General features: G+C 35.1%; 1 protein-coding gene across 4 annotated transcripts in view; it reads left to right on the top strand.

Moving 5' to 3' along the window:
• TBC1D32 (TBC1 domain family member 32) overlaps positions 1–25,031 on the top strand; it is a 205,549-nt gene that overhangs the window by 79,644 nt on the left and 100,874 nt on the right. For all 4 annotated transcript variants that reach the window (XM_040474514.1, XM_040474515.1, XM_040474512.1 and 1 more), the window contains 3 exons: positions 660–747; positions 2,634–2,752; positions 13,500–13,616. In XM_040474514.1, coding sequence (XP_040330448.1) covers positions 660–747; positions 2,634–2,752; positions 13,500–13,616 — 324 coding nt within the window. The remainder of the gene's footprint in view (positions 1–659; positions 748–2,633; positions 2,753–13,499; positions 13,617–25,031) is intronic.

The following is a 25,031-nucleotide window of genomic DNA, read 5'->3' as shown; positions in this document are numbered from 1 at the left end:
CTGTTATTTCCGTATTGTTTTCTGCCAGGAGTGATCCTTGTGTACTTTACCAGGAATACATGTATAGTACTCTTTGTGACATGCAAATTGTCCAGTGTTTTCTACAACACTATTTATAAACTTGTATGTTAATGATCAGTATTCTTTGTGTGTTTAATATATATATAATTACTTTAGGGAAAAAAAATCACATTTCCTCTAAAAATGATTGCCATTGAGAAGATATTATTTTTTTAAGTTTTTTTTTTTTTAATTAAGAGTATAGTTTGGCTGACAGTCAATACAGATTTATATGCAAGGAAATTTAATATTGAGGGACTGACCTAAGGAATAAAATAACAGCATTTAAATTTGGAAGGAATGTTAATCTTCATCATGGTCAAAGTCCTTTGTTTTAACCTAGAGAGGGAAGTGACTTGTTCAAAGCAAAACGCTACTTAATTTTACAGCTGGGACCAGAACCTCTATCTGAAATGAGAACCCCCAAAATATTAACTCATTGACAGGGTGTCTGAGTTTGTTTTGCTGCTCATTATGTTTACTTAAAAGAATGTCTAGTATTCTAAAAAGTAGAATCAGTAACCAACATGTAACATATAAATAAAATATTAGCATTTTATGTTTTCCTGCTTTTCATTGTTCCTTATTCATTTTGTTAGATCAGCAGGCATAAAAAGTTTGGCTACGGAGTTTTGGTTACACAAGTGTCATCAACAGCAGCAGGTGCAGTGGCACTACAAAGTTCAGGTACGTTTTTTCTTTTAATCAGAATGTTAATAATTTTAAATAAAATGAGCAAGCCAATAGAAAATTTAACTGGCATGATCAGCTCTCAGGATATTTACTCTGTAAAGTTCTTTTTCGCAGGTTTGGCCTTAGGTAAGGGAAAGTTACAAGGTTTCCTTTATCTTTTCTCTTCCATGAAATTGCAATGGGATTTTTTTTTCCCTTGAAGTATATATACACAGCCTTGTTCTCTTTTCCTCAGAACAATGGAACATAATGAATTAAACTGAGAAGTACTTGATGCTTAAGCAATTGTCTTCATCTTATAAATCCTCTTTCAGTACAGTTGAATCTTACAAGATTTTTTTTCCCTCTTAAATCTTACATGATTTCTTAATGCTCAGTTTTAGTGGCCTGTATATGCATCAAAATATACACAACCACAATAATTATCATACATACATACTATTTCCTTCTTCTTCTTCTTTCTCTTTTGCCCTTGAAAGCTTAGTTTTCACCACTTTTACCACTGTATTTGCAGTCAGCATGTATTATCTACAATGGATTGAGTTTTTAAGAGTTTAAACATTGGGAATTTAATATACCTTAAGGCTATCTGAACCCTAGACCAGAGAGACAAGACATAACTTCCAATAGAGATGTTATGGTTATATTTTTCAAAGTTTAGTGTTGATGAACTAGAACATTACTGACCATAATTGGTCCTTTCCTTAAGTGAAAATATTTTACTATAATATATCTTAAAAACTTTTCGGCTAAGCTAATTTGGAGTACTTGTATTATGAAACGTGCTTCTTGGAAGAAGTTGTCCTAAACTGAACGACTTATTTTTTCTTCTACTTAGTGTAAAATCTAACATATTGCTATACTCAGGGGCATATTAGTGGAAGCATTTGGAGGTACAATCTCAGATTTCCCTGTTGGTCAAGTCATTAAGCTTCTGAGCCCAATAGTGTCAAGCTACCTGTGAGAGGATTAATTGCAATAATTTTACAGGACAAAGGAAGGGAGATTAACATTGGTTGAATTCCTATGATCTCTTAGGGTACTATGTTAGGAACTTCATATGTATTGTCCCATTTATACTTCATGGCAAGCCTCGAAAATAGCACTGTTTCAGTTTTCCAACAGGGGACCTGATGCTCTAAGAAGTTGAACAAATCTAAGGACACGACTACTAAGCCTGCATATTTGTAATTTGATCCCTGATATTCTTGATTTCAGAGCTTTTTTTTTTTTTTCCTGTTATACCAGAGGAACCTTTCTGTTCTAATGTTATTATGAATTTACTGATTTTATGATTAGGTGTTCTGTTTTACACTTTTTAAAAATGTAATTTGATTCTTCATAAAATAATAATCAGCCTTAATAATCACTTTCATTTAGATATATAGTACCTGATTCAGAATTTAGACTGTATTGAGCCAAAATTGTGTGAAATGAAGAATTGTTTTCAGCATAGGAATTATAAAAACAGTTATATTAGAATAAGGAACACACTTAAACTCTTTTAAGTGCCTACCCTGCCTCCTGATACACAACATACACATATACATACAAACACATACCACTTTTCAGCTGCCTTTCTCACTCGAAGAGTAAAGGGTAAACCTTATTTTTCAGAAAAGCATGGTGAGACGTTATTGGCCAAGTGATAAATCCAGAGACTCAAAATTCAGTTCTTTAGGGAAATGGTCTCTCAGAATTTAGTCATTATATAGTTTTAGGATAATTTAGTCATTATATAGTTTAGGATTATTTCTTACAGAAGATGTAAGTATGTGTCTTTTGTCAGTGAGAACCAATCTTGTCAGAGGGATAATTATATCTTTCTTCCATAATTCCAAGAAATTGTATACTGTAAATATGTATATAATTCTTCTCAGGGTTTATTAATGCACTTATAACTGAATTATGGACCAATCTGGAATGTGGAAGAGATGATGTTAGAGTAACCCATCCCAGATCTACTCCAGTGGATCCTATTGACCGGAGCTGTCAAAAGGTAAGAAATGATTTGAGTATCTCTCTCAGAAATTACTTCATCTAGACTTTATCTATATTCGGTTACAATCACCAGCTTCTCCAGTTTCTCTTCTTCTTTTTTTCATTTCTAATTTTTGTTTTCAAAAGAAGTGGCTAGAACTACCAGTGTTCCATGGGAGTTATATTTTTCAAGGATGTTTTCCTTTCACAATATTTTTACTGTCATTTTTCTCTTAATAAAGAGTGATATATACCAGACATGCTATGAAAAAACAAACTCTGTCAAAAAACCCTGAAACAAACCAATCAACCAAAGCAAAAAAAGATAAGTAAGCTTTTGCCCTTTGGTTTAAATCTAATAGAAAATTTTCAGGATTATTTGAAGCAGGGGTGGGTGAAGAAAAGATGCTATCCTTTAGAGAAATGTGCCAAAAAAGAAATTCTGAAGCACCTATACAATGTTCTATTATAATTCAGTGGCTTTTATATAGTTGACATGTTTGCAAATTTCACTGAAGTTATTCGATGATTCCTGTCTTTGACTTTATGGGAGCCTGGGAAAGTTTCAGTGGATGTCATAAAATAATCTTAAAAAATTAAGTTCTACTTCCTATAATGGTAGGCTAGTTCTTTCCGGTAGAAACATAAACTCAGGAAAAATGGCTTAAAAAATCAACTAGTTAAAAGTACTGGAATGGCTAAATAGAGGGGAAAAGATGGAGGTGAGTCACTATGTAGATGAAAAGATTGGTACTGTTTGAAATTCTGGATTTAACAGACTTTTGCTTGAGGGCAGGTACCAGTTGGTGCTCCACAGATAGAAATCCATACTCTAACAAGTTTGAAAAAGCAGAAGAGAAGGTTTAGCAGAAGAGAAGCAGAAGAGAAGCTGGAAAATGAAAGGAGGTCTCTGGAAAGTAGAGAAGTACTTAGGGGGCACCTAAACTCTGTGTTCATACGGTCCAGATGTTAAGACTGTCTCCTGAACTTGGACTTCACTGATATCAGATAATCTTACCACAGAGGTTAGAGTTTAGAGTTTGAATTTGCCATGTTAACTGCTAAATTAAAATCAGCGTTGGGGAATATACCTTTCATAATATATTGGATATCATCCATAATTACTAGACATATGAAGAATAAGAGAAATGTGATTCTTACCCAGAAAAAGGCATCTAGTAGATTAGGAATGATGATTAAACTGAAATTATTTATCAAGGACTTTGAAGAAGTTGTTATAAGTAGCATGTAAAGGAAAATATGCTTGTAATAAATGAACAAATTGGAAATTATAATAGAGAAATAGAAGCTATATAAAAGAACCAGATAGAAATTCTAGATCTGGGGTGCCTGGGTGGCTCAGTCAGTTAAGCGTCTGATTCTTAGTTTCAGCTTAGGTCATGATCTCATGGTTTTGTGAGTTCTAGCCCCACTTTAGGCCCTGTACTGGCAGTTCAGAGCCTGCTTGAGATTCTCTCTCTCTCTCTCTCTCTCCCTCTCTCCCTCTCTCTCTCCCTCTCTCCCTCTCTCCCTCTCTCCCTCTCTCCCTCTCTCCCTCTCTCCCTCCTCCTCCCCCTGTCCCTCTCCCTCCCCCTCCCTCCCTTTCTCTCTCCCCCTCCCCAACCCATGCTGTCTTTGTCTCTCTCAAAATAAACAAAAACTTAAATTCTAGAAGTAAATACCTTTTATTTGAAGTAATTTTTGTGAGACCTCATCTAAAAATTTAATATGTTTGGTTGGTGTATCAAATGGAGGAGAAGGAAAGTGGGATAGAAAAATATTTGAACAAAAGCTGAATTTCTAAACATCTTAAAAAATGTAAACTTAAAGATCAAGAAACTTAGTGAATCTCAAGGAAGAATATGCAAAGAATGAAAATACAATGGAAACCACAGCAAGGCCCACTTATAGACATACAAAGTGCTGAAAACTAAAGAGAAAGAGAAAATCTTGAAAGAAGCCGTAGAAAATCATACATACAGGGAACAACAAAAAAGTTTGCGGGTGTCTCATTGCAAACTGTGGAGGCCAGAAGATAATAGAATATCTTTGATGAAAGGGGAAAGCCCAGTCCACCTAGAATTCTATATCCAGCAAAAATATCCAAAAAAAATTTTTTTTAAAGTGAAATAAACTTTTAAAGGCTAAGAAAGTATTTTACAGCAGACCTGTGTTTTATTTAACACTAAAGGAATTTCTTCAGGTTGAAGGACAAGGATACCAGTTGGGTATTTGAATTTTCACATTAAAAAGAAATTGCAAGCGGGTGAGTGAGTATAAAAGCCTGTTGTTTTTCTTTTAATTTCTTGTTAGTACATAGGACTCTTTAAAAGAAAACAATGCCATATATAGTGGGATTTATTTTATACTTAGAGGTAACATATATGACAGCTCTACCACATGGGGTAAGCAAATGGTATAATGGTATGTGAATCTATGTGACTTTAAGGTTCTTAAATTTTACATGAAGTGGAACACATTAATTTTTAATACCTAGAAAATATTTATATTTCAAATTTAAGGTTGGGATTTGATTCAACTTATTGTACTTTGAAATAGAAATGTCAGTATAAACTAATGGTTAATTTCTGTGAAAAAAATTATATACTCTTATAAACTATGAACTGAAAGATCTAGAAATAGCTCCTAGCAAACAAACATCCTTAGTGCTTAGCTTGTAGTTACAAATATTATTCCCTAAGGATTCTGCTTTCTTTTGGGGTTTAATTTTACTGTCTTTTAAATTATAGAAAACATTAATATGCCCTCAGTTTATAATGAGGTACACTAAACTTATTTTCAGTCGAGTCACTTTTTACCTTTCTATAGCTGTGTTTTGGAGTATGATAGACAATAACACCATGTGGCTATGTAAACCTACTTAAAACTAAAATAAAAAATTCAGTCCCTCAAATACATTAATCTAATCTTAGATGTTCAGTAGCCACATGTAGCTAGTGACTGTTGCCCATTTCAAATTATATAACATTTTCATCACCACAGAAAGAAAGATCTACTGGACAGCACTGACTAGAAAAACCATTAAATAATATGCAAAAAGATATAGCAAAAATAAAATTCTAAAACAAACAGAAAACAAACCCCAAAGGGCAGAGATGGAAGAATAGGGGAACAGAAAGGGATGAGGAAAAAAGGAAACAAATAGGAAAATAGTAGCCCTAATCAATAAGTGCATTACATGTGAGTGAGTAAATAATTAAAATGCAAAGATTTTCAGAATAGGTAGAGACAGCAAACATTTGGGTCTTAAGAAATTTCCTACAAAGAAAAAGATACTGATAAGTTGACAATCAATTAATAGAAAAAGAGAGGAAAAACTATACATTAGAAGACTGAAATAGCCATATTTAATGTCAGAGATAAAATGAAGTAATATCAGATTAAGAAACATTTGATTATAATGTAGATATAACATTCACAAGTTAGTTATGATCCTAAAAATAAGATACAAAACATATGAAGTATTAAAATAACTTAAGGAATGTTTGTTCTTCCTTCCATGAACATGGAATGTTTTTCCATTTTTTTGTGTGTGTCCTCTTCAATACCTTTCATATGTGTTCGACAGTTTTTGGAATACAGAATTTTTACCTCTTTAGATTTATTGCTTCGTTATTGGTGCACAGAAATGCAACAGATATCTGCACGTTGATTTTATATCCTGCGACTTTGCTGAATTCATGCATTAGTTCTAGCAAGGTTTTGGTGGAGTGTTTCAGGTTTTCTACATAGAGTATCATGTCATCTGCAAATAGTGACAGTTTGTCTTCCTTGCTGATTTGTATACCCTTTATTTCTTTTTGTTTTCTGATTACCGAGGCTAAGATTTCTAGTACTATATTAAATAGTAATGTTGAGAGTGGGTATCCTTGTCTTGTTCCTGTTGTAGGGGAAGGGCTCTCAGTTTTTACCCATTGAGGATGATATTAGCTGTGGGTCTTTTGTATATGGCCTTTATGATGTTGAGGTATGTTATATTATCCCTACTTTATTGAGGTATGTTCTATCTATCCCTACTTTGCTGAGGGTTTTTTTTTTTTTAATCAAGAATGGATGCTGTATTTTGTCAAATATATTTATTATGTCAAAATTTTTCTGCATCTATGAGAGGATCATATGGTTCTTTTATCCTTTTATTAATGTGGTGTATCATGTTGATTGATTTGTGACTATTGAACCAACCCTGCAGCCCAGTAATAAATCCCACTTGGTCATGGGGAATAGTTCTTTTAATGTACTGTTGAATTTGATTTGATAGTATCTTGTTGAGAATTTTTGCATCCATGTTCATCAGGGATACAGTGGCCTGTAGTTCTTTTTTGTGGGGCCTTTGGTTTTGGAATCAAGGTAATGCCTGGAAAGAGTTTGGATGGAGCTAGAATGTATTACGCAAAGCGAAATAAGTCAGAGAAGGACAAGTATCATATGATTTCACTCATTTGTGGAATTTAAGAAACAAAATAGATGAATGTATGGGAATGGGCGGGGAAAGAGAAGAAAGGGAAAAAAACCACAAGAGACTCTTAATGATAGAGAACAAACTGAAGGTTGATGGAGGTGGGTGGGTGGTGGGTATTAAGGAGGGCACTTGTGATGAGCACTGGGTGTTGTATGTAAGTGATGAATCACTGAATTCTACTTCTGAAACCAAAATTGCATTGCATATTAACTAATATAAAAAATAAAATTAAAAAAATAACAAGGAAGAAATAGATCCACAGTAACAGTTGAAGATTTTAACATTCCTCTTTTAGTGATTGATGTAACAGATCTTTCAGTTTGTTGATAGGTACATGGTATGAATATCACTAATTATCAACTGATCTAATTGTTCTTTATAGAATATTATATTCAGTGACTGCAGGGCACCTATTCTTTTCAAGGGCACTTCGCATTCTTACCAAAAGACTTGCTGGGCTAGAGTGCAAGTCTACATAAGTTTAAAATGATTGGAATAATACTGAGTATGATCTGTGGCCACAGTAAACTTAAGAATCTTGAGCTAGAAGCTATAAAAACCCAAATCGAAATATTTGGAAGTGCACCTCTAAATAATACACAGCTCAAAAAAGTCAGAAGGAAAATTTGGAAATATTTTAAACTAGAAAATAATAAAATATAAAATTTGTGAATGTAGCTGAAGTGGTGCTAAGAAGGATATTGAACTGTAATAATATTTACAGTAGAAAGAAATACCTAAAATGAATAAATCAAGGTTTTACTCTAAGAAACTAGAAAAGGAGTAAAGTATAGCCAAAGCACATTGGAAAAAAAGAAATAATAAACATTTGAGCAGAAATCAATGAAACAGAAAAAAGACAAACGAGAAAAGTAACAAAGCCAAAAGTTGGTTCTTGGAAATGATTATTAAAAATAAACCCCTGGCTAGACTGATCAAATAAAGGAGAGACCGAAAATTGATCAAGAATGAAAGAAGAGTTTCACTAAAGACCCCACAGTTATTAAGGAATAGATAAAAGAACATTGTGATCAGCTTTATGCTATGAATTGAACAATTAAGATAAAATTGGCAAACTTCTTAAATATGCTTACCAAAAGTGACCCAGTATAAAATAAAAAAATCTGAATAGCTATGTATCTGTTAAAGAAATTGAATTCATTATCAAAAAACTTTCCATAGAGAGAACCACATGGTTTTACTGGTGAATTCTATGGAACTCTTATAGGAGAAAGAACACCAGTCTTACACAAACTTTTTCAGAAAACAGAGGTGGAAGAATCAGTTTCTAACTTATGTGATGAGGCCAGCATAACATTGATATGAATGAGACAAACTGTTAATATATATATATGTATATGTATATATAATTTTTATGTAAAAATAAATATAATGTATAATTATCACAAATATTTAATATTAAATTAATTATAATTAATATATGACAGTAAAATTAATAAAATATTATCGAATTGTGTACTAATATATAAAAGTATCATTTTTATGATCTAGTGGAGTTTATCCCAAGCAACAGAAAGTTGGTTTCTCATTCTAAAATTGGACTTTAATTCACTATATTAACAGAATAAGGAATTTTCCTACAATGATTTCACTAGACGTGGATACATCATTTGACAAAATTTAATGCCCATTTATGAAAAAACTCAGCAGATTTAATTACATCTTATAAATGCTGTCTTTCAAAAACATGAATCTTACATGTAATGGTGAAATATTGGACCTAAAATCAGTTCACTCTTATTTAACATTGTAGGTCTTAGGACAATAAGGCCAGAAAAAAAAAAAAAAAAAATAGAAGGCATACAGACTAGAAGGAAAGATGTAAAACTATTTGAAAATGAAATGATTTGATTCTCTCATCTCAAAAAACTTGCTGTTATTGATTTCTCTGTTAGACACCTAAAAAATACATTTTTGGTTTAATGAGTATAATTGATATCTGTCATTCTTAGAACCCCAAATCTTAATTGCTTTTCCTCCAGTATTGTCTGCCCTCAGAACCATTTTCCTTCATAGCTTTCTATCTGTAAGGTAAAATGCAATTTCTATTACTTTTCTGGAAAAACTTTGTTCTTTTTCCTAGAGGATGAAGGTAGAGCTCATCAACATAGCACATCCCCTCCTGCCTACCTGCCTGCTACTTTGCAGTCCTAGCTCTCATCTCCCTTCTCTGTGCTGTATAGTGTCCTCTTCCCAATGTCCTTCCATCCCTCTCAGTAGTATAGCACCATCAGATCATTTAGAGAGCCATTTTAAATGATCTAATAGTATATTTGTTCTGTATTACACTGTGAGCCCTTGAGGGCAGGGGCCATTTCTTTATTCATTCATATTTTTATTGGTAGTATGTGGCATAATTGCTCATAAGCAGCTAGTGTTAAAATATTTTGAATTAATAAGTAAATAGATGATCATTATCAACCTGAAAGAGTTTTAATTCATTAAAAAAGTATTTGATCTTGGGTAATTTTTTTTAAGTTTATTTATTTTGAGAGAGACAGAGCACAAGCAGGGGAGGGTCAGAGAGTATCCCAAGCACGTTCTGCTGTGCCAGCTGTGGAGCCTGATGTTGGGCTCGAACCTACAGACCATGAGATCATGACCTGAGCCAAACCAGGAGTCGGATGTTTAACTGAGTGAGCCACCCAGGCACCCATGATCTTGGATTTTAAAATGCTTTAGTCTCAGAATGCCTGGGTGGCTCAGTTGGATGGATGTACAACTCTTTGATTTTAGCTCAGGTCAGGATCTCATGGTCTCTGTGTTGGGCTCTGTGGGTGGACAATACAGTCTGCTTGGGACTCTCTGTCTCTCCCTGTCTCTCTTCCCCTCTGTTGCTCACTCTCTCAAAATAAACAAACATTAAAATGCTATAGTTTCAAAATATATCAAATATTTGACCTTCCATTTGTTTCCGTACTGTTATTTTACAAAACCTCATTTTCTTCAAGACTTTGAAATAAAATGTTTTGTGCTAATAAATTTTAGGATAATTAATGTCTGATATTAGCAATATCTTAATGATGTTTCTGTGGGTACTCATGATTATGTTATAAATATTTTCTTGAGTTCTACAAGTACATATTAAACCATCACAATTTTAAAGATGCTGATGTCTTTTAAAAATGCTCATTGTATGAAAAATGAATTTTTCTCCTAGAGACAAGCTGCTGAAACCTTCTCAAGTTTCTTTTAAATTGTTTAGCTTGTTTTTTTCAAATATAATTACTGAATTGTTTTTACCTGAAGTTTGATATAAAACCTTATCAGAAGTTTTCATGATTCTGTGTGGTCCACATTATTTTATTTCTTAGATGTAGGTAGGGAAGTTTTCATGTTTACCCATGGAATTCTTCATGTGCAAAGAATACAAAAACTCTCAATATAGTATTGATATGTAATCTGTAAAGACCATGTGCCTTTTTGGACAATGTCAAATGTCCATAATAAATGTCGAAATGGGCACTTAAGAGTTTCTTGAAAAAAAAAAAAAAGTTTCTTATATCTGTCATTGTTATAATAGATGGGAAGGACTCATTTAGGGCACCTAGGTGGCTCAGTCAGTTAAGTGTCCAACTTGGCTCAGGTCGTGATCTCCTGATTCGTGAGTTTAAGCCCCACATTGGGCTCTTTGCTCTCAGCACAGAGCCCACTTCAGATCCTCTCTCTCTCTCTCTCTCTCTCTCTCTCTCTCTCTCTCTCTCTTTCTTTCTTTCTCTCTCTTTGTCCCTCCCCGCTCACACACACACACACACACACTCTCTCTCTCTCTTTCAAGAATAAATAAACATTAAAAAAATAATAAGACTCATTTATAACTAAATATTGGGTTAATATTCAGGACACATAAATTATTTGCATGCTTAAATTATAAAGCATTTTCTGTTTATTTTTTAGCTTATGTTTTTTTATAAATTAAATAATAAAAATATATGAAGTCTGTCTATCTTAATCACCTTTGTAGTCAACACCTTGGTGATTAGTAAATTTTTCCTAGGTGGTTTCATAGGTGGCCATGAACTCTCTAGTTTTCCTTCCATTTATTTTACTTATAATTGATAGACATATTCCTTAAACATCCTTTCCTTGATGCTAGTTTTTTCCCTCTATAGTGATCACTTCTTGCATAGTGTTCCTTAGATAAGCATTCAGTAAATGGCAACCAGTTTATTAAATTTAGTTATTCTACTTTATGATCACTTTATTGCTATCCAAATGATACCAGCTTTAAATAATGAGTGTGTGGATTATGTTCTTCTTAGAAATGGTTAGTGGGGCGCCTGGGTGGCGCAGTCGGTTAAGCGTCCGACTTCATCCAGGTCACGATCTCGCGGTCCGTGGGTTCGAGCCCCGCGTCAGGCTCTGGGCTGATGGCTCAGAGCCTGGAGCCTGTTTCCGATTCTGTGTCTCCCTCTCTCTCTGCCCCTCCCCCGTTCATGCTCTGTCTCTCTCTGTCCCACAAATAAATAAAAACGTTGAAAAAAAAATTAAAAAAAAAAAAAAAAGAAATGGTTAGAAATTCCATCTTCATTTTATGGAATATTCATGGTAAAAAATGGAAGCTTTTAAAGAGCTCATTTTTCATTCTACAACATATTTGTTAAAACTCACTGTGTTAAATATAATCACTATAACCACTGTTATTTGTAAGGAATATTGCATTTAGTATAAGGGTGGAGGAGGGGATAAAGGAGACTCTACCTTCCAAGTCCTCAAACAAGAACTATGTAGCAATGGTGACATTGTTAAATAGTGTCTGAATATTATACTAGGTTTTTAATGAGTAACCTAACCATGAAAGTAAGAAAATGGCGATTAGTTCTGCTACCAAATCTCTGGTTGCATGTCTTTGGCCAAGTCACTTAACTTCTCTGGTCCTTAAGTTTTTCATCTATTAAATGAGAGATTAACTGTTCTTTAAAATTTTCTCGTGTTCTGATTATAGTGAAAATTCTTAATTTGATTCTCAAATTTTCTGAATCTAGAAAAAAGTTTTTAAAATGACAAGGAGAAAAGTTAATAGTTACAAAAAGTAAATTAATACAATACAAATGAAATAAGAATTGGCAGAATACAAGGCTTCTAGATGTGAATAGAGTTCATTAGAAAGTCTTCTAGAAAAAAATGTAGCATTTTTCTAGATGTGAAGTGGGATACAGAGTAAGTGGGAGGGCAGGAGGACCATGTTGGTAGGATAAAAAGTTTCCATATGTGGCAGTCACTTGAAGGAGACCACAGGCAGTTTCAACTGACTGAAATGGTGACTTCCTGCTGAGGGATAATGGGAAAGGAGGCTTTTGACTGTGTGAAGAGAAGGAAGGTATCAATTAGTAAGGTGCCTTGAAAGTCATGCTAAGGAGCTTATTAGACTTGATGGTTAGTGATGGGAAACCACTGCATGCTTTTGTGCAGGGATCCAAATACTCAGGTTGCTTTTAGTAAGACGAAATGAGAATGAGAGGTTAAAAACTTCGTGGAGAGACTAATTTATTAAGATTGCACCAGAAAATGAGCTGGTTTTGATAGGAAAGCCATGACTTTTAAAAATTAACTATAATATTTAGATTAGTTGGATTTCCAATGAATGTAAAGGGTAAAGATGGCCTTGTGATCTGAGTGCAAGTATATATAGAACTTATCATTTTGCTTCAGAGCCCCAAAGTGTTACTCTCTTGAATTTCTTACACATTGATTATTACAATGCAAAGAGTGAGAAAGATGGATCATTTCATTTTTTCCTAAAAACCAAACTTATTGGGGTGCTTGGGTGGCTCAGTTGGTTGAGCATCTGGCTTTGGCTTGGGTCATGATGTCATGGTCCTTGAGTTCGAGCCCCTCACTGGGCTCTGTGCTGACAGCTCAGAGCCTAGAGCCTGCTTCAGATTCTGTGTCTCCTTCTCTCTCTCTGCCCCTCCCCCACTCGTGCTCATTCTCTCTCTCTCTCTCTCTCTCTCTCTCTCTTTCTCTCTAAATAAACATTACAAAAAAAAACTTTTCAAGAGATACAAGACATTTTATAACCTTTTCCAACTCTTGTATATTCTGTTACTATTGCTATGTGTTATCAGCACATAGATTATTGCTGATGTTAACTATTTGGTACTTAACATGCATATAATTCACATTTATGTGGATTAATTAGGCTTATTAAAAAAATTAACCCTCACAGTTATAGTCCTATAAAACTATGTTTATGACTCTTTTATGGATGTGGTTGAAAAAATGAAGCATTTAAATGACTGTGTTTTCTCTCTTCTCTGCCTAGTGTTTTCTAGGACTGGTGAACTTGTTACCTTATCCTGCTGTTTATGAGCTGGTAGGCAATCGAGAGCTTCCTAATAAAGCAGAATATTCTCTTCGTGAAGTCCCAACATGTGTTATTGTAAGTCATTTTCTTTTAGTCTTTGCCTTTTATAAATGAGATTTGTAGTACAATGCAGTTTGATAGAAAAAAAGGAACGTTACTGGGGCACCTGGGTGGCTTAGTCCGTTAAGTGTCCGACTTCAGCTCAGGTCATGATCTCACTGTTCGTGGGTTCAAGCCCTGTTGGGCTGTGTGTTGACAGCTCAGAGCCTGGAGGCTGCTTCAGATTCTGTGTCTCCCTGTCTCTCTGCCCCTCCCCTACTCATGCTCTGTCTCTCCCTCTCTCTCAAAGATAAATAAACATAAAAAAGTTAAAAAAGAAGGAACATTATTTAATGGGATTTAAAGGCTGATTTGATTTACCCATGGAATGTTAGCTCTGAATTATCTGTGCATGGAATTTTTGATCCAGGTCGCCCAAAAGTTACAGTACCTACTGGAATACAAAGTTAATGCTCCCCAACCAGGAAAGAAACTTGGCATAAATAGAAATATGTATGGTTTATATTATTAGTCACACTAGTATTGCTTCCTCATTGGTTAGGGTAATTAGGATTAAACTATATCCAAGGGGTCCAATACCTTTTTTGCTTATATTTTAATGAAGTACATAATACTACCCCATGAGGGCAGTGTATACATATTTATTTGAGACTTTTTTCATATTCATACTCCCAAATGGGTAACTTTTCTTAATCATTTAGAGATATTTAATTCCTCATCTTTGGGTAAGTTTATAAATTAAATACACAAAATAATGTATATTCGTGTATTTATAAAGAATTAACACTCAAAATCTATTAATCTTATTTTGTGGACACTTTGTCATGTGTGTTACTGTTTTTTCTATAGTTTTGCCATTTGAATACTTTTAACCCTAAACATTTTCTTTTTTCTTTAATTTTTTTTAATGTTTATTTTTGAGAGAGAGAGAGAGTGAGACAGAGCACGAGTGGGGAGGGGCAGAGAGAGAGGGAGACAAAGAATCTGAAGCAGGCTCCAGGCTCTGAGCTGTCTTCACAGAGCCCAACGTGGGGCTCGAACTCATGAACCACGAGATCGTGACCTGAGCTGAAGTTGGATACTCACCTGACTGAGCTACCCAGGCGCCCCTAAACATTTTCATTTTTTAAAACTTTCTGTACTCTTGGAGTTTTTTGATAATTTTATGAACAGAATATAAAGATAGGTACTTCTGTTGTTGAGTTTTTAATTTATATTTTCCTTGAAGTGTTTCAGTTTTATCTTGTGCTTACTTATGTCTCAGTACTTCTTAAGTAGTTTTACAATGAGCAATATAGGTGTTTTGTCTTCCTTACTACACCGTGAGTGCCTGGGAGCAAGTAGGATATTGTAGTCCTTCTTATCATCTATCTAGCACATAGATGTCCAGTGAATAGTTTTTTTTTAAATATTCATAAAATTATTGCCTTTGTTGAAATCAATTAGGGGAAACAAATGCATATTAGTTGCATTATTTAATCTAGAACAAATGGCTTGTATGTTTGTTTTCAAGTTTTCATTGATATCTATAGTGTGTATTCAAAGATTATCTTTACACTTAGGGAAGGTTTTGTCTTTTAGTCTTTTTTTTTTTTTTTTTTTGAACGTTTATTTATTTTTGGGACAGAGAGAGACAGAGCATGAACGGGGGAGAGGCAGAGAGAGAGGGAGACACAGAATCGGAAACAGGCTCCAGGCTCTGAGCCATCAGCCCAGAGCCCGACGCGGGGCTCGAACTCGCGGACCGCGAGATCGTGACCTGGCTGAAGTCGGACGCCTAACCGACTGCGCCACCCAGGCGCCCCTGTCTTTTAGTCTTAAAACACTTAACTGCAAATAGTTTTGTTATTCTACTTCTCCAAATGGATATTACATTTTAACCATGTAGAAGAATAGCTACTTCTCATCATTTAAACGTGTTTAAACTCTCCTATTAAAAACAAAGAACATCTCCCTTGACCTGTGTCTTCTTATAGCTACTACTATCCTATGGTTTTCTTCTTCCTTCCTTCCTTCCCCCCCGCACCAAAAAAAAAAAAAAAAAAAAAAAAAAAAACGAACCTCCTAAAAAAATTAACTATATTTGAAGTCTCTACTTCTTTCTCTTCTGTCAACTCTGGAAAGCACTATAATCTGGCATCTTGTTCAACTATTTAACTGAAATTGTTCTGCCAAAAGTCAGAATAAATACATAAGTTCTTAATCCACTGAAACCTCTTCCATCCTTTAACCTAATTTACCACCTGGCAGCTTTCAGCACAGTTGATCCACTGTTCTGTGTCGCTCTCTCCTATGACTGTGGCACTTCTTCTGTTTCTCTTCCAGCTTCTATGGTCTTATCTATAGAGTCTCCTTTGTGGAGACTTCCTTTGTATTCTCTTTCTCTGCCTTCTGTCCTCCAGATTGATCTTCTCCAATACTGTGGCTTTTAGTTGTTTACTGACAGCTCTCTGACCTATATCGCTCACCTCGCTGTCAGATCTATACTCAGATTTCTGCCAGATAATGAACATCTGAAAACTCATGGGCATCTTAGTCTTACCACTTCTATAACTGAATATAATTTTTTTCTATCCTAAATCAATTTCATTTCCAATTTTCCTATCTCAGCATATGGCACCATCTTCACAGTGATTGAACTAGAAACTTGGAAGTCATTGTTGACTTCATTCTATATATGTAATTAATCACCATTTATAGATTGTTTCCTTCCTAATGACTAGATCTTGTTTACTTTTTCTATTCATGTTAAGACCACCTTAGCTCAGATCCTCATTTCCTTCTTTTTTTTTTTTTTTTTTTTAATTCTCAAGTTAGCTAACATACAGTGTAGTCTTGTCTTCAGGAGTAGATTCCTGTGATTCATCACTTACATACAATGTCCAGTGCTCATTCCAACAAGTGTCCTCCTCAATGCCTATTACCCATTTTTCCTACCCTACCCCTAGCTCTCCACCCCCATCAAACCTCAGTTTGTTCTCTTTATTTAAGAGTCTTTTAGGGTTTGCCTCCCTCTGTTATCTTATTTTTCCTTCCCTTCCCCTATGGTCATCTGTTAAGTTTCTCAAATTCCACATATGAGTGAAATCATATGATATTTGTCTATCTCTGACTGCCTTATTTCACTTAGCATAATACCCTCCAGTTCCATTCACATTATTGCAAGTGGCAAGATTTCATTCTTTTTCGTTGCCGAGCAGTTTTCCATTGTATATACAAACCACATCTTCTTTATCCATTCATCAGTTGATGGACGTTTGGGCTCTTACCATAATTTGACTATTGTTGATAGTGTTGCTATAAACATTGGGGTGCATGTGCCCCTTCAAATCAGCACTCTGTATCCTTTGGATAAATTCCTACTAGTGCAATTGCTTGGTTGTAGGGTAGTTCTAGTTTTAATTTTTTAAGGAACCTCCGTAGTATTTTCCAGAATGGCTGTACCAGTTTGCTTTCCCACCAACAGTGCAAAAGTTTTCCCCTTTCTTCACATCCTCACCAACATTTGTTGTTTTCTGAGTTGTTGATTTTAGCTACTCTGACTGGTGTGAGGTGGTATCTCATTGGGGTTTTGATCTGTATTTCCCTGATGATGAGTGATGTTGAGCATTTTTTCATGTGTCTGTTAGCCATCTGGATGTCTTCTTTGGAGAAATGTCTATTCATGTCTTTTGCCCATGTCTTCACTGGATTATTTGTTATTCAGCTGTAAAGTTTGGTTAAGTTCTTTATAGATTTTTGATACTAACCCTTTATCTGATATGTCATTGGCAAGTATCTTTTCCCATTCCGTTGGTTGCCTTTTAGTTTTGTTGATTATTTTCTTTGCAGTGCAGAAGCTTTTCATCTTGATGAGGTCTCAAGAGTTCATTTTTGCTTTTATTTCCCTTGCTGCGGCCAAGGTCAAAGAGGTTGCTGCCTATTTTCTCCTGTAGGATTTTGATAGTTTTCTGTCTCACATTTAGGTCTTTCATCCATTTTGTATATATTTTTGTGTATGGTGTAAGAAAGTTCAAACCCTCATTTCTTGTCTAGATTACTTCAGTGTGATCCTGTTTTTTTCCCTCTTGTCTCAACCTGTAAATTATCCTCATGCTAATTTATTTTCAGAGTGATCCTTTAGAAATGAAAACTGGATGCAGTAATTCTATTAAAAATCTTTGCTGATTTCCCTTTACCTCCATGTGTAGTTATATTCCTTTGCATGACATACAGTTTCTCCTTGTTTCTCAAAGCCTTCTTTTTTCTCTTGTCACCTTCTACTCTCTGACCTCCAGGATCTTTAGACAGTTTCTTCCTTTCTCAGGAATCTGGAAGCTATATAACCTTGCCTTTTGACTAGATAGTATCTCCTCATTTTTCCTGCTTTACTCTTTCTGTGAAGTCTTCTCATATGTCACATTATTTTATAATTATTTTTGCATTTGTTTCCCCTTATAGTTCCATGAGAAGAGGAACTATATTTTGTCTTTTGCCCTGAAAGTCTAGCAAGTTGGTTGTTTTGTTTTTCTTTTGCTACTGTGAGCATGGTAGGTTCTCAGTAACTTTACTGTTTAATTAATGATTCATTGACTCTTAATGAGTTTGGCTCTTCTTAGGCATTATTTAAAATAATTTAAATTCAGTATCTGTCTCATTGGGAGTTCCATGGCATGAACCTTAGGAAGTTAAACTGAGGAGATATGTGTGTGTGTGTGTGTGTGTGTGTGTGTGTGTGTGTGTGTGTATTTGCACATGGGCTTTCTTTTGTGGACACTTTCAAAGTTAAAAAAAATGGTATAATGAACTCCCATATACTCAACACTAAACTGCGGCTTTTGTCACCGTTCTGTCAGTGTCTCTATTTGTCTCCAGTTTCCTTTACTCCTGCATTTTGCTTGTTTGTTTGTTTTTTTTCCTGGACAATTATAAAGCATATTTTGGGCATAATGTCATTTTATCTGTAAATAAATAAGTATGCATCTCTAATAAGGACCTCTGAGTTTTTTGTTTTGTTTTTGCTTTTTTTTTGAATTACTGCCTTGTAAACCCTTGTGGCTTTAGTCATATCCAAGATGTTAGCTATAATCCCTTAATATGATCTAATAAGTTTTCTATATAAGTTTCCTTTTTATCGAAAATATCTTTTTTTTTTCTTTTTATGGTTGGCCAAGTCATGATCCAAACAAAATATATAAATTGTATTTAGTTATTATGTCTTTTAAGTCTTTATTCTAAAACTGTTCTGTGTCCATGCCCTTGATTTATTGGAAACACTGGTTATTTGTCCTGGGTTGCATTGATTCACTATTTCACCAGGAGATATGAAATGGTGATTCTAGTTCTGCCATTCTTTGTGTATTTAACTGGAATTGTTTAATAAAGGAAAACCTAAAAAAGTTTCTTATAAGGATATCAGATTAAATGCTTGACTATTTAGATGTTTTCAGAGTAGTGAATTGGTGCTCTAGTAATCTCCAAAAGGGATGTTTTATTATTATTTCCATATAATAATTACCATAACATATACTATATATATATGTCTGTTTCAATCCAGTGAAGTCATTATTGCTTTTTTTTTTTCAGTTTATTTATTTACTTGGAGAAAGAGAGAGAGAGTGAGAGAGAAAGTAAGCAGGAGAGGGGTAGAGAGACCAGGAGAGAGAGAATCCCAAGTAGGAGATTCCCGAAACAGGGCTGGAATCCACAAACTATGAAATCATGATCTGAGCTGAAATCAAGAGTCAGACGCTAAACTGACTGAGCTACTCAGGTGCCCCAGTCATCTTGCTTTTGATACTCAAGATGTTCCTTTGACTGCTGAGTCCTTTTGACTTGTACTTATTCCTGTTTGATATATTTCTTTCTCATATAAGATGCTCCAGGCTCATTGTATACATTTTCTAGCTCAGACCTGGAATCCACCATCTTCAAAGAGTTGTTGTTTTTTTTTATTAGGAATTGCTAGTTAGAAGCTATAACTTGGAAACTAGAAATACTCATTGTTTAGGGTTGTCATTATTTCTAGTCCTTTTGGGGGATAGCTAAGGAGAATAAGTATTTTGTTTTTTAAGTATATTTATTTTGAGAGAAAGAGAGCACACAAACAGGGGAAGGGTAGAGAGAGAAGGAGAGAGAGAATCTCAAGCAGGCTCCATGCTGTCAGCACAGAGCCTGATACTGGGCTCGATCTCACGAACCATGAGATCATGACTTGAGCTGAAATCAAGAGTTGGACGCTTAACTGACTGAGCTACCCATGTGCCCCAGTATTTATTATTTTTTTTAGAAGAGAAATTCATGAACCTATATTAATATTTTTCATATATTTTTCTTTTACCAAAAAGCTTGGTTACTAATAACATGAACAAAACTACTTACTTGCTTTTATTGTACAATGTACATATAATAGTTATAAGATTAGTGCATACATATTGACATTTCATTTCAGTTAATTTTGTCCTTAGAATATATGCCACCAAGGATTTACAATCAAAATAAATCAAAATAAATGCCTGGTTATGCCACTAACTTGATAGATTTGTTTTAGAATGTTTTAAATTGAGAGGTGGTTTTATCTTTTGCCTTAATTTTGTCTTTTCAATTATTACATGATTAATGATCTTTTAAAGTTTGTGATTCCAAAATATAACAAGGTATATTTATAGAAAGTGCTTATGTATGAATCCCCTTTGTTCTTTCTCCCCATGTGTTTGATCTTCACTATATAGCCACTAGTTCTGTGTAGCTATTTAAATTTATATTAATTACAACTCAATAAAGCTAGAAACTTTTTTCTTTTCGTTTCTATCAACACTTCAGGTTTTCAAGTGCCCACTAGCCGTAGATGGCCAATGCCTACCACATTGGGTAGCACAGAGAGAGAACATTTCCATCATTGCAGAAAGTAGTATTTTATAGCACTGCCTTATAGCTAACACGTTTTGTTAGTTTTTGGTTTATCCTTCAACTGTTACATTAAAGAAGAATATATTTTATTCCGTTCAGACTTAAGCAAAAGATAGTATGCTGTAAACAATGTTTCTTTTAATTCTTTGTCTTTTAGATTACTATATAGAAGTATATAGAGCTCTTCCCTTACCCTTTTTAACAAATGCATAGTACAGTGGTGTATGGATGTGCTGGGATTTATACATCTAGTCATCTACTGGTGGTCACTTGGGTTCTTTAAGTTTTTGTCATTATAAGTTATGCCTCAATTAATAGCTTGGCTTATATTTATTATATTTACCAGTATGCCTATGTATATATATATATTTTTTCGTTGCTGCATAACAAATCGCTACAAACTTGGCACATTAAAACTACCCATTTATGAGCTCACGGTTTTGCATGTCAGAAGTCTAGCACTGTGTGCCTGGGTTTTCTGCTGAGAGTATTATAAACCTGAAATCAAGGTGTTAGCCAGATTAAGTGCTCATCTGGAGGCCCTGGGAGAAAAATTCAATTCCAAATTAAGTCTGGGGAGAGGGAAGTTTCTTAGGTTTTAGGACTGAAGTGCTTGGTTTCCTGCTGGCACTTGGAGCACCAGGTATTGTTCCTGGAGCTTTGTACTGTGGCCCCCTTCCTATTTCAACTGTGAACAACCTCCCTGGTGGGAAATTCCTCTCATGCTTTGAGTCTCTTTGACTTTGTTTTCTGTGACCAGCCTGAGAAAATTCTTTGCTTGTAAATGGCTCCTGTGATAATATCAGAGCCACTCTGTTAATCTTTTTTTTTTTTTTTTTTTTTTTTTTTTTTTGAGAGAGAATGCATGAGCGGTAGAAGGAGAGAGAAAATCTTAAGCAGGCTTCACAGAGCCCAACTGAAGCCTTGATCTCACAACCCTGACCTGAGCTGAAATTGAGTTGGATGCTTAACTGACTGAGCCACCTAGGTGCCCTGATAATCTCCTATTTTGAAATCAATTAAGGATTTCTGCAAAAAATCTCTTCACAGCAATACGTGCATTAGGTTTAAGAATCTTGGGACCGTCTTAAATTCTGCCTATTTTAGTATCATTGGGCTAGATTTCTAGAAGTGGGATCATTGGGTTGAAAGGTAAGTTCATTTGTAATTTTGGTATGTATCACTAGATTTCCATCCATAGAGAATAATCCTCTGCTTTCCCATCAATGAGATACTGTAGTGACTGTTTTCTAGCAGCTTCATTAAGAAGTTTATATGATCAGACATTCAGATATTTGTCTGAAAAGAGAAAAGTATTAGTGTATGTTTTTCTCATGAACAGAACATTTTTTCATATGCTTAATGGCCATTGACTTCTTCTCATTGGTCTTTCAATTTGTTTTTACTATTTTTCTATTTGTGTTCTCTTTCTTAGTTTTAAGGAATTCATTATATTTTGGGGATGTTAGGCCTTAACTTCTCACGATTTCATATCAATTATCTACCAAAATTGTAGGTCCTACAAACAACTTTCAAGTTGTACTTTAGTAAATTAAAGGTCAATGACACAAAATACTCTTTCCCTCTAACACATACAATCTTTGATTGCTTTTCAGTTCCTATCACTTAATTTGCAGTTAAATAAATGATGTATTAGGTGGGACCCCTTTGGTTATTGAGAAACTCAGTTTGAATTAGTTTTAGCAGAAGAAGAAATTTATTGACTCACAACTTTCCAGATCTAAACAATATCTGCAGCTTGTGTGTTTGCAAGGTGAGAGATAGCTGGAAAACAAAGATGCCAGTACAAGTGACAGGAGTAATCCATATTAGCTAATTATAGTTCCCTTAACATAACTGAGGAGTGTAAACAATGAATTAACCGAAGGAAGAACTTGCTAATTGTCGGAGCTGACTAAAGTGGGGTGGACTGCCTTGGGATTCTGTGAGTTCCTCATCCTGAGTTGTTCTTGGTGGAAGTAATGTAAATCGGATCCAAGGACCTTTGGATGGTTGTAGTACATGATCTTTCAGCTCTTTTTTCAATGATAAGAATATGTTTGCAGTACTTGGCATAATGCTTGGCACAGAGTAGATGTGCAGTATATGCTAAATAAAATACTTGTGGACTTCATTATGCCACAGTACAAAAACCAAAACAAAAAACAGGGACAAGTAGAAATAGAACTTTGAATGTAGTCAGGTCCACCTCTGTCTGTCTCTCTATGTCCACTTGCCCTGTTACCGCCCATTATCTTGGTTTTATTGAAAGCTGTACATAGTGTAGTGGTTAAAAGATTGCATTCTGAAGCCAGACTGCCTGGATTAGATTACCAGTTCTGCCTTTTATAAGCTATGTCACTTCAGACAAGATAAATTTTAGTTTTCTGTTAAAAGAGGGCAGTAAACATTCCTATCCCAAGGTTGTTGTGAGAATTAAATGAAATACAAAAGTTTAAATCACTGCTTGGCATATAAAAAAACGCTATATAATTGTCTGCTGTAATTATCATTAGTGCTTTCTTCTCCAGATGGTGTTCTCTGTTGGAGAGTACATGGGACTACCTGTCACTCTGTACTGACATCTTCACCATCTCCCCTTGTCCTTGTTTCCTAAGGCTGCCATAACAAATTCCACACACTGTGTAGCTGAAAACAACAGAAATTTATTCTGTTACAGTTAGAGTCCAGGTGTTATAGGGCCACATTCCCTCCAAAGACTCCAGGGGGAGAATCCTTCTCTGCCTCTTCCAGCTTCTGGTTCCAGGCATTTCATGTCTAATTACCACATAACTCCAGTTTCTGCCTCCATCTTCACAGGGCTTTCTCCTTTCTCTGCCTTAAATTTCCCTTCGTCGTCTTCTTATAGGGATGTTTTTTAACAGTCTTAAGGCCTATTTGGGTTAATCTAGGATGATTTTAGAATTGTTAATTACTTCTGAAAACACTTTTTCCAAATAGGGAACAGTTATAAGTTATTCCTTGTTTTTCTACTCTTGGATTAGGATATGGATGTATCGTTTGTTGGAGTCACAGTTTAGCTCAGTATGACACCAAACAGGAGAGTGGCCTTTTCCTCTACCTCCCTGCTATAGATTGAATGTATACCCCCAAAATTTGTGTTTTGAAACTTAATCCCCAATGTGATATTTGGAAGTGGGCCTTTCGGAGGTGATTAGTGCCTTTAAAAAAAAAAAAAAGACTCCAGGGAAATTGCTCATCCCTTCTGCCATGTGAGGGCAAAGTGAAAAGAGGACTGTGAACTAGAAAGTGTATCCTTGCCAGGAAAAAAAATCTTCTGGTGCCTTGATTTTTGGACTTCTCAGCATCCAGAACCATAAGAAATAAAATTTCTGTTGTTTATAAACCACCCAGCCTATGGTACTCTGTTATAGTAGCCAGAATGTACTGAGACCCGTCTGAGTTGAAAAATCGCAAGGAAGAACCTTACAGGTTGAGTTTTGTTGATGGATGTGCCTGGGCTAACCAGTCACAAGCCACTTCTAATGGTGCAGGTGCAGAAATACTGACATTTTGATCGACCTACCCCATGCCTTTTTTTTTTTTTTTTTTTTAATTTTGTATAGAGAAAGCAGGGGAAGAGCAGAGGAGAGCAGAGAGAATCTTAAGCAGTCTCCATGCTCAGTGCAGAGCCGGATGCAGGGCTTGATCCCATAACCCTGGGATCATGACTGACTGAGCCACCCGGGTACCCCCTCCTCCTCTTTCACTTATCTCTTTCTGAAGTAAAAAGGGTCAGATAACACAAACATGGCCATTGGGACACATGTAAACAGCAGGCAAACATGTATGTATTTATGTGAATGGATATTCCTTTGTTTTTCTACTCTTGGTCTCAGTTTGTCCTATTGAACTTATTCTCCAGCTGGACAGTATCCTTTAAAGAGTTTCAGACTTGTTTTCCTTTTTCTTTTTTTCTTTTTCTTCTTCTTTTTTTCTTCTTTGTGTGTGTGTGTGTGTGTGTGTGTGTGTGTGTGTGTGTGTGTGTGAGTGTGAGTATGAGAGAGAGAGAGAGAGAGTCCAAAGTGTTACTTGCATTGGCTCTTTATTGGGAAGCTGCTGCTTGATTTAGAAAACTGATTGCCTTATTGACACACGTTGCAGAGCTTAGAAACTGAAGTTCTCCATAAGGCAGGCTTCTCGGGAGTTTAATTTTCTTCCCTAAGTGGTGATCCATCAATGTAATCCTCTTTAAAGAACAAATTATTTACCGTAACATTTGTTCTCTGAAAATGCATTATCATTGATAGATCACTGCAATCTGCTCTTCCATTAGCTTGCTGATAATACATTCTTTATCTCTTTTATTCTTAAAATATCTAGTACTTAAGATTTGAAACTACAACTTTATATAGAGTCCCGGAGTATCACTGGCTGTCAAAGTCTTAGTGAGCTTAGTGTTCAGATGATTGGACAAATTTCAGTCACCTATGCTAGTATCCTACTAATGAAGAGAAATCAATAGTAATACTTCCAGAAGCTTCTATGCATAGAACAGACTGGCAGATTCTCTTCTCTTAG

The sequence above is a fragment of the Herpailurus yagouaroundi genome, unplaced genomic scaffold (genome assembly GCF_014898765.1).
Source record: "Herpailurus yagouaroundi ecotype Mexico unplaced genomic scaffold, PumYag 139, whole genome shotgun sequence".
In the NCBI taxonomy this organism is placed as follows: Eukaryota; Metazoa; Chordata; class Mammalia; order Carnivora; family Felidae; genus Herpailurus; species Herpailurus yagouaroundi.
Note: the sequence above shows the minus strand (reverse complement) of the source record. Positions and strands in the feature narration are given on the sequence as shown.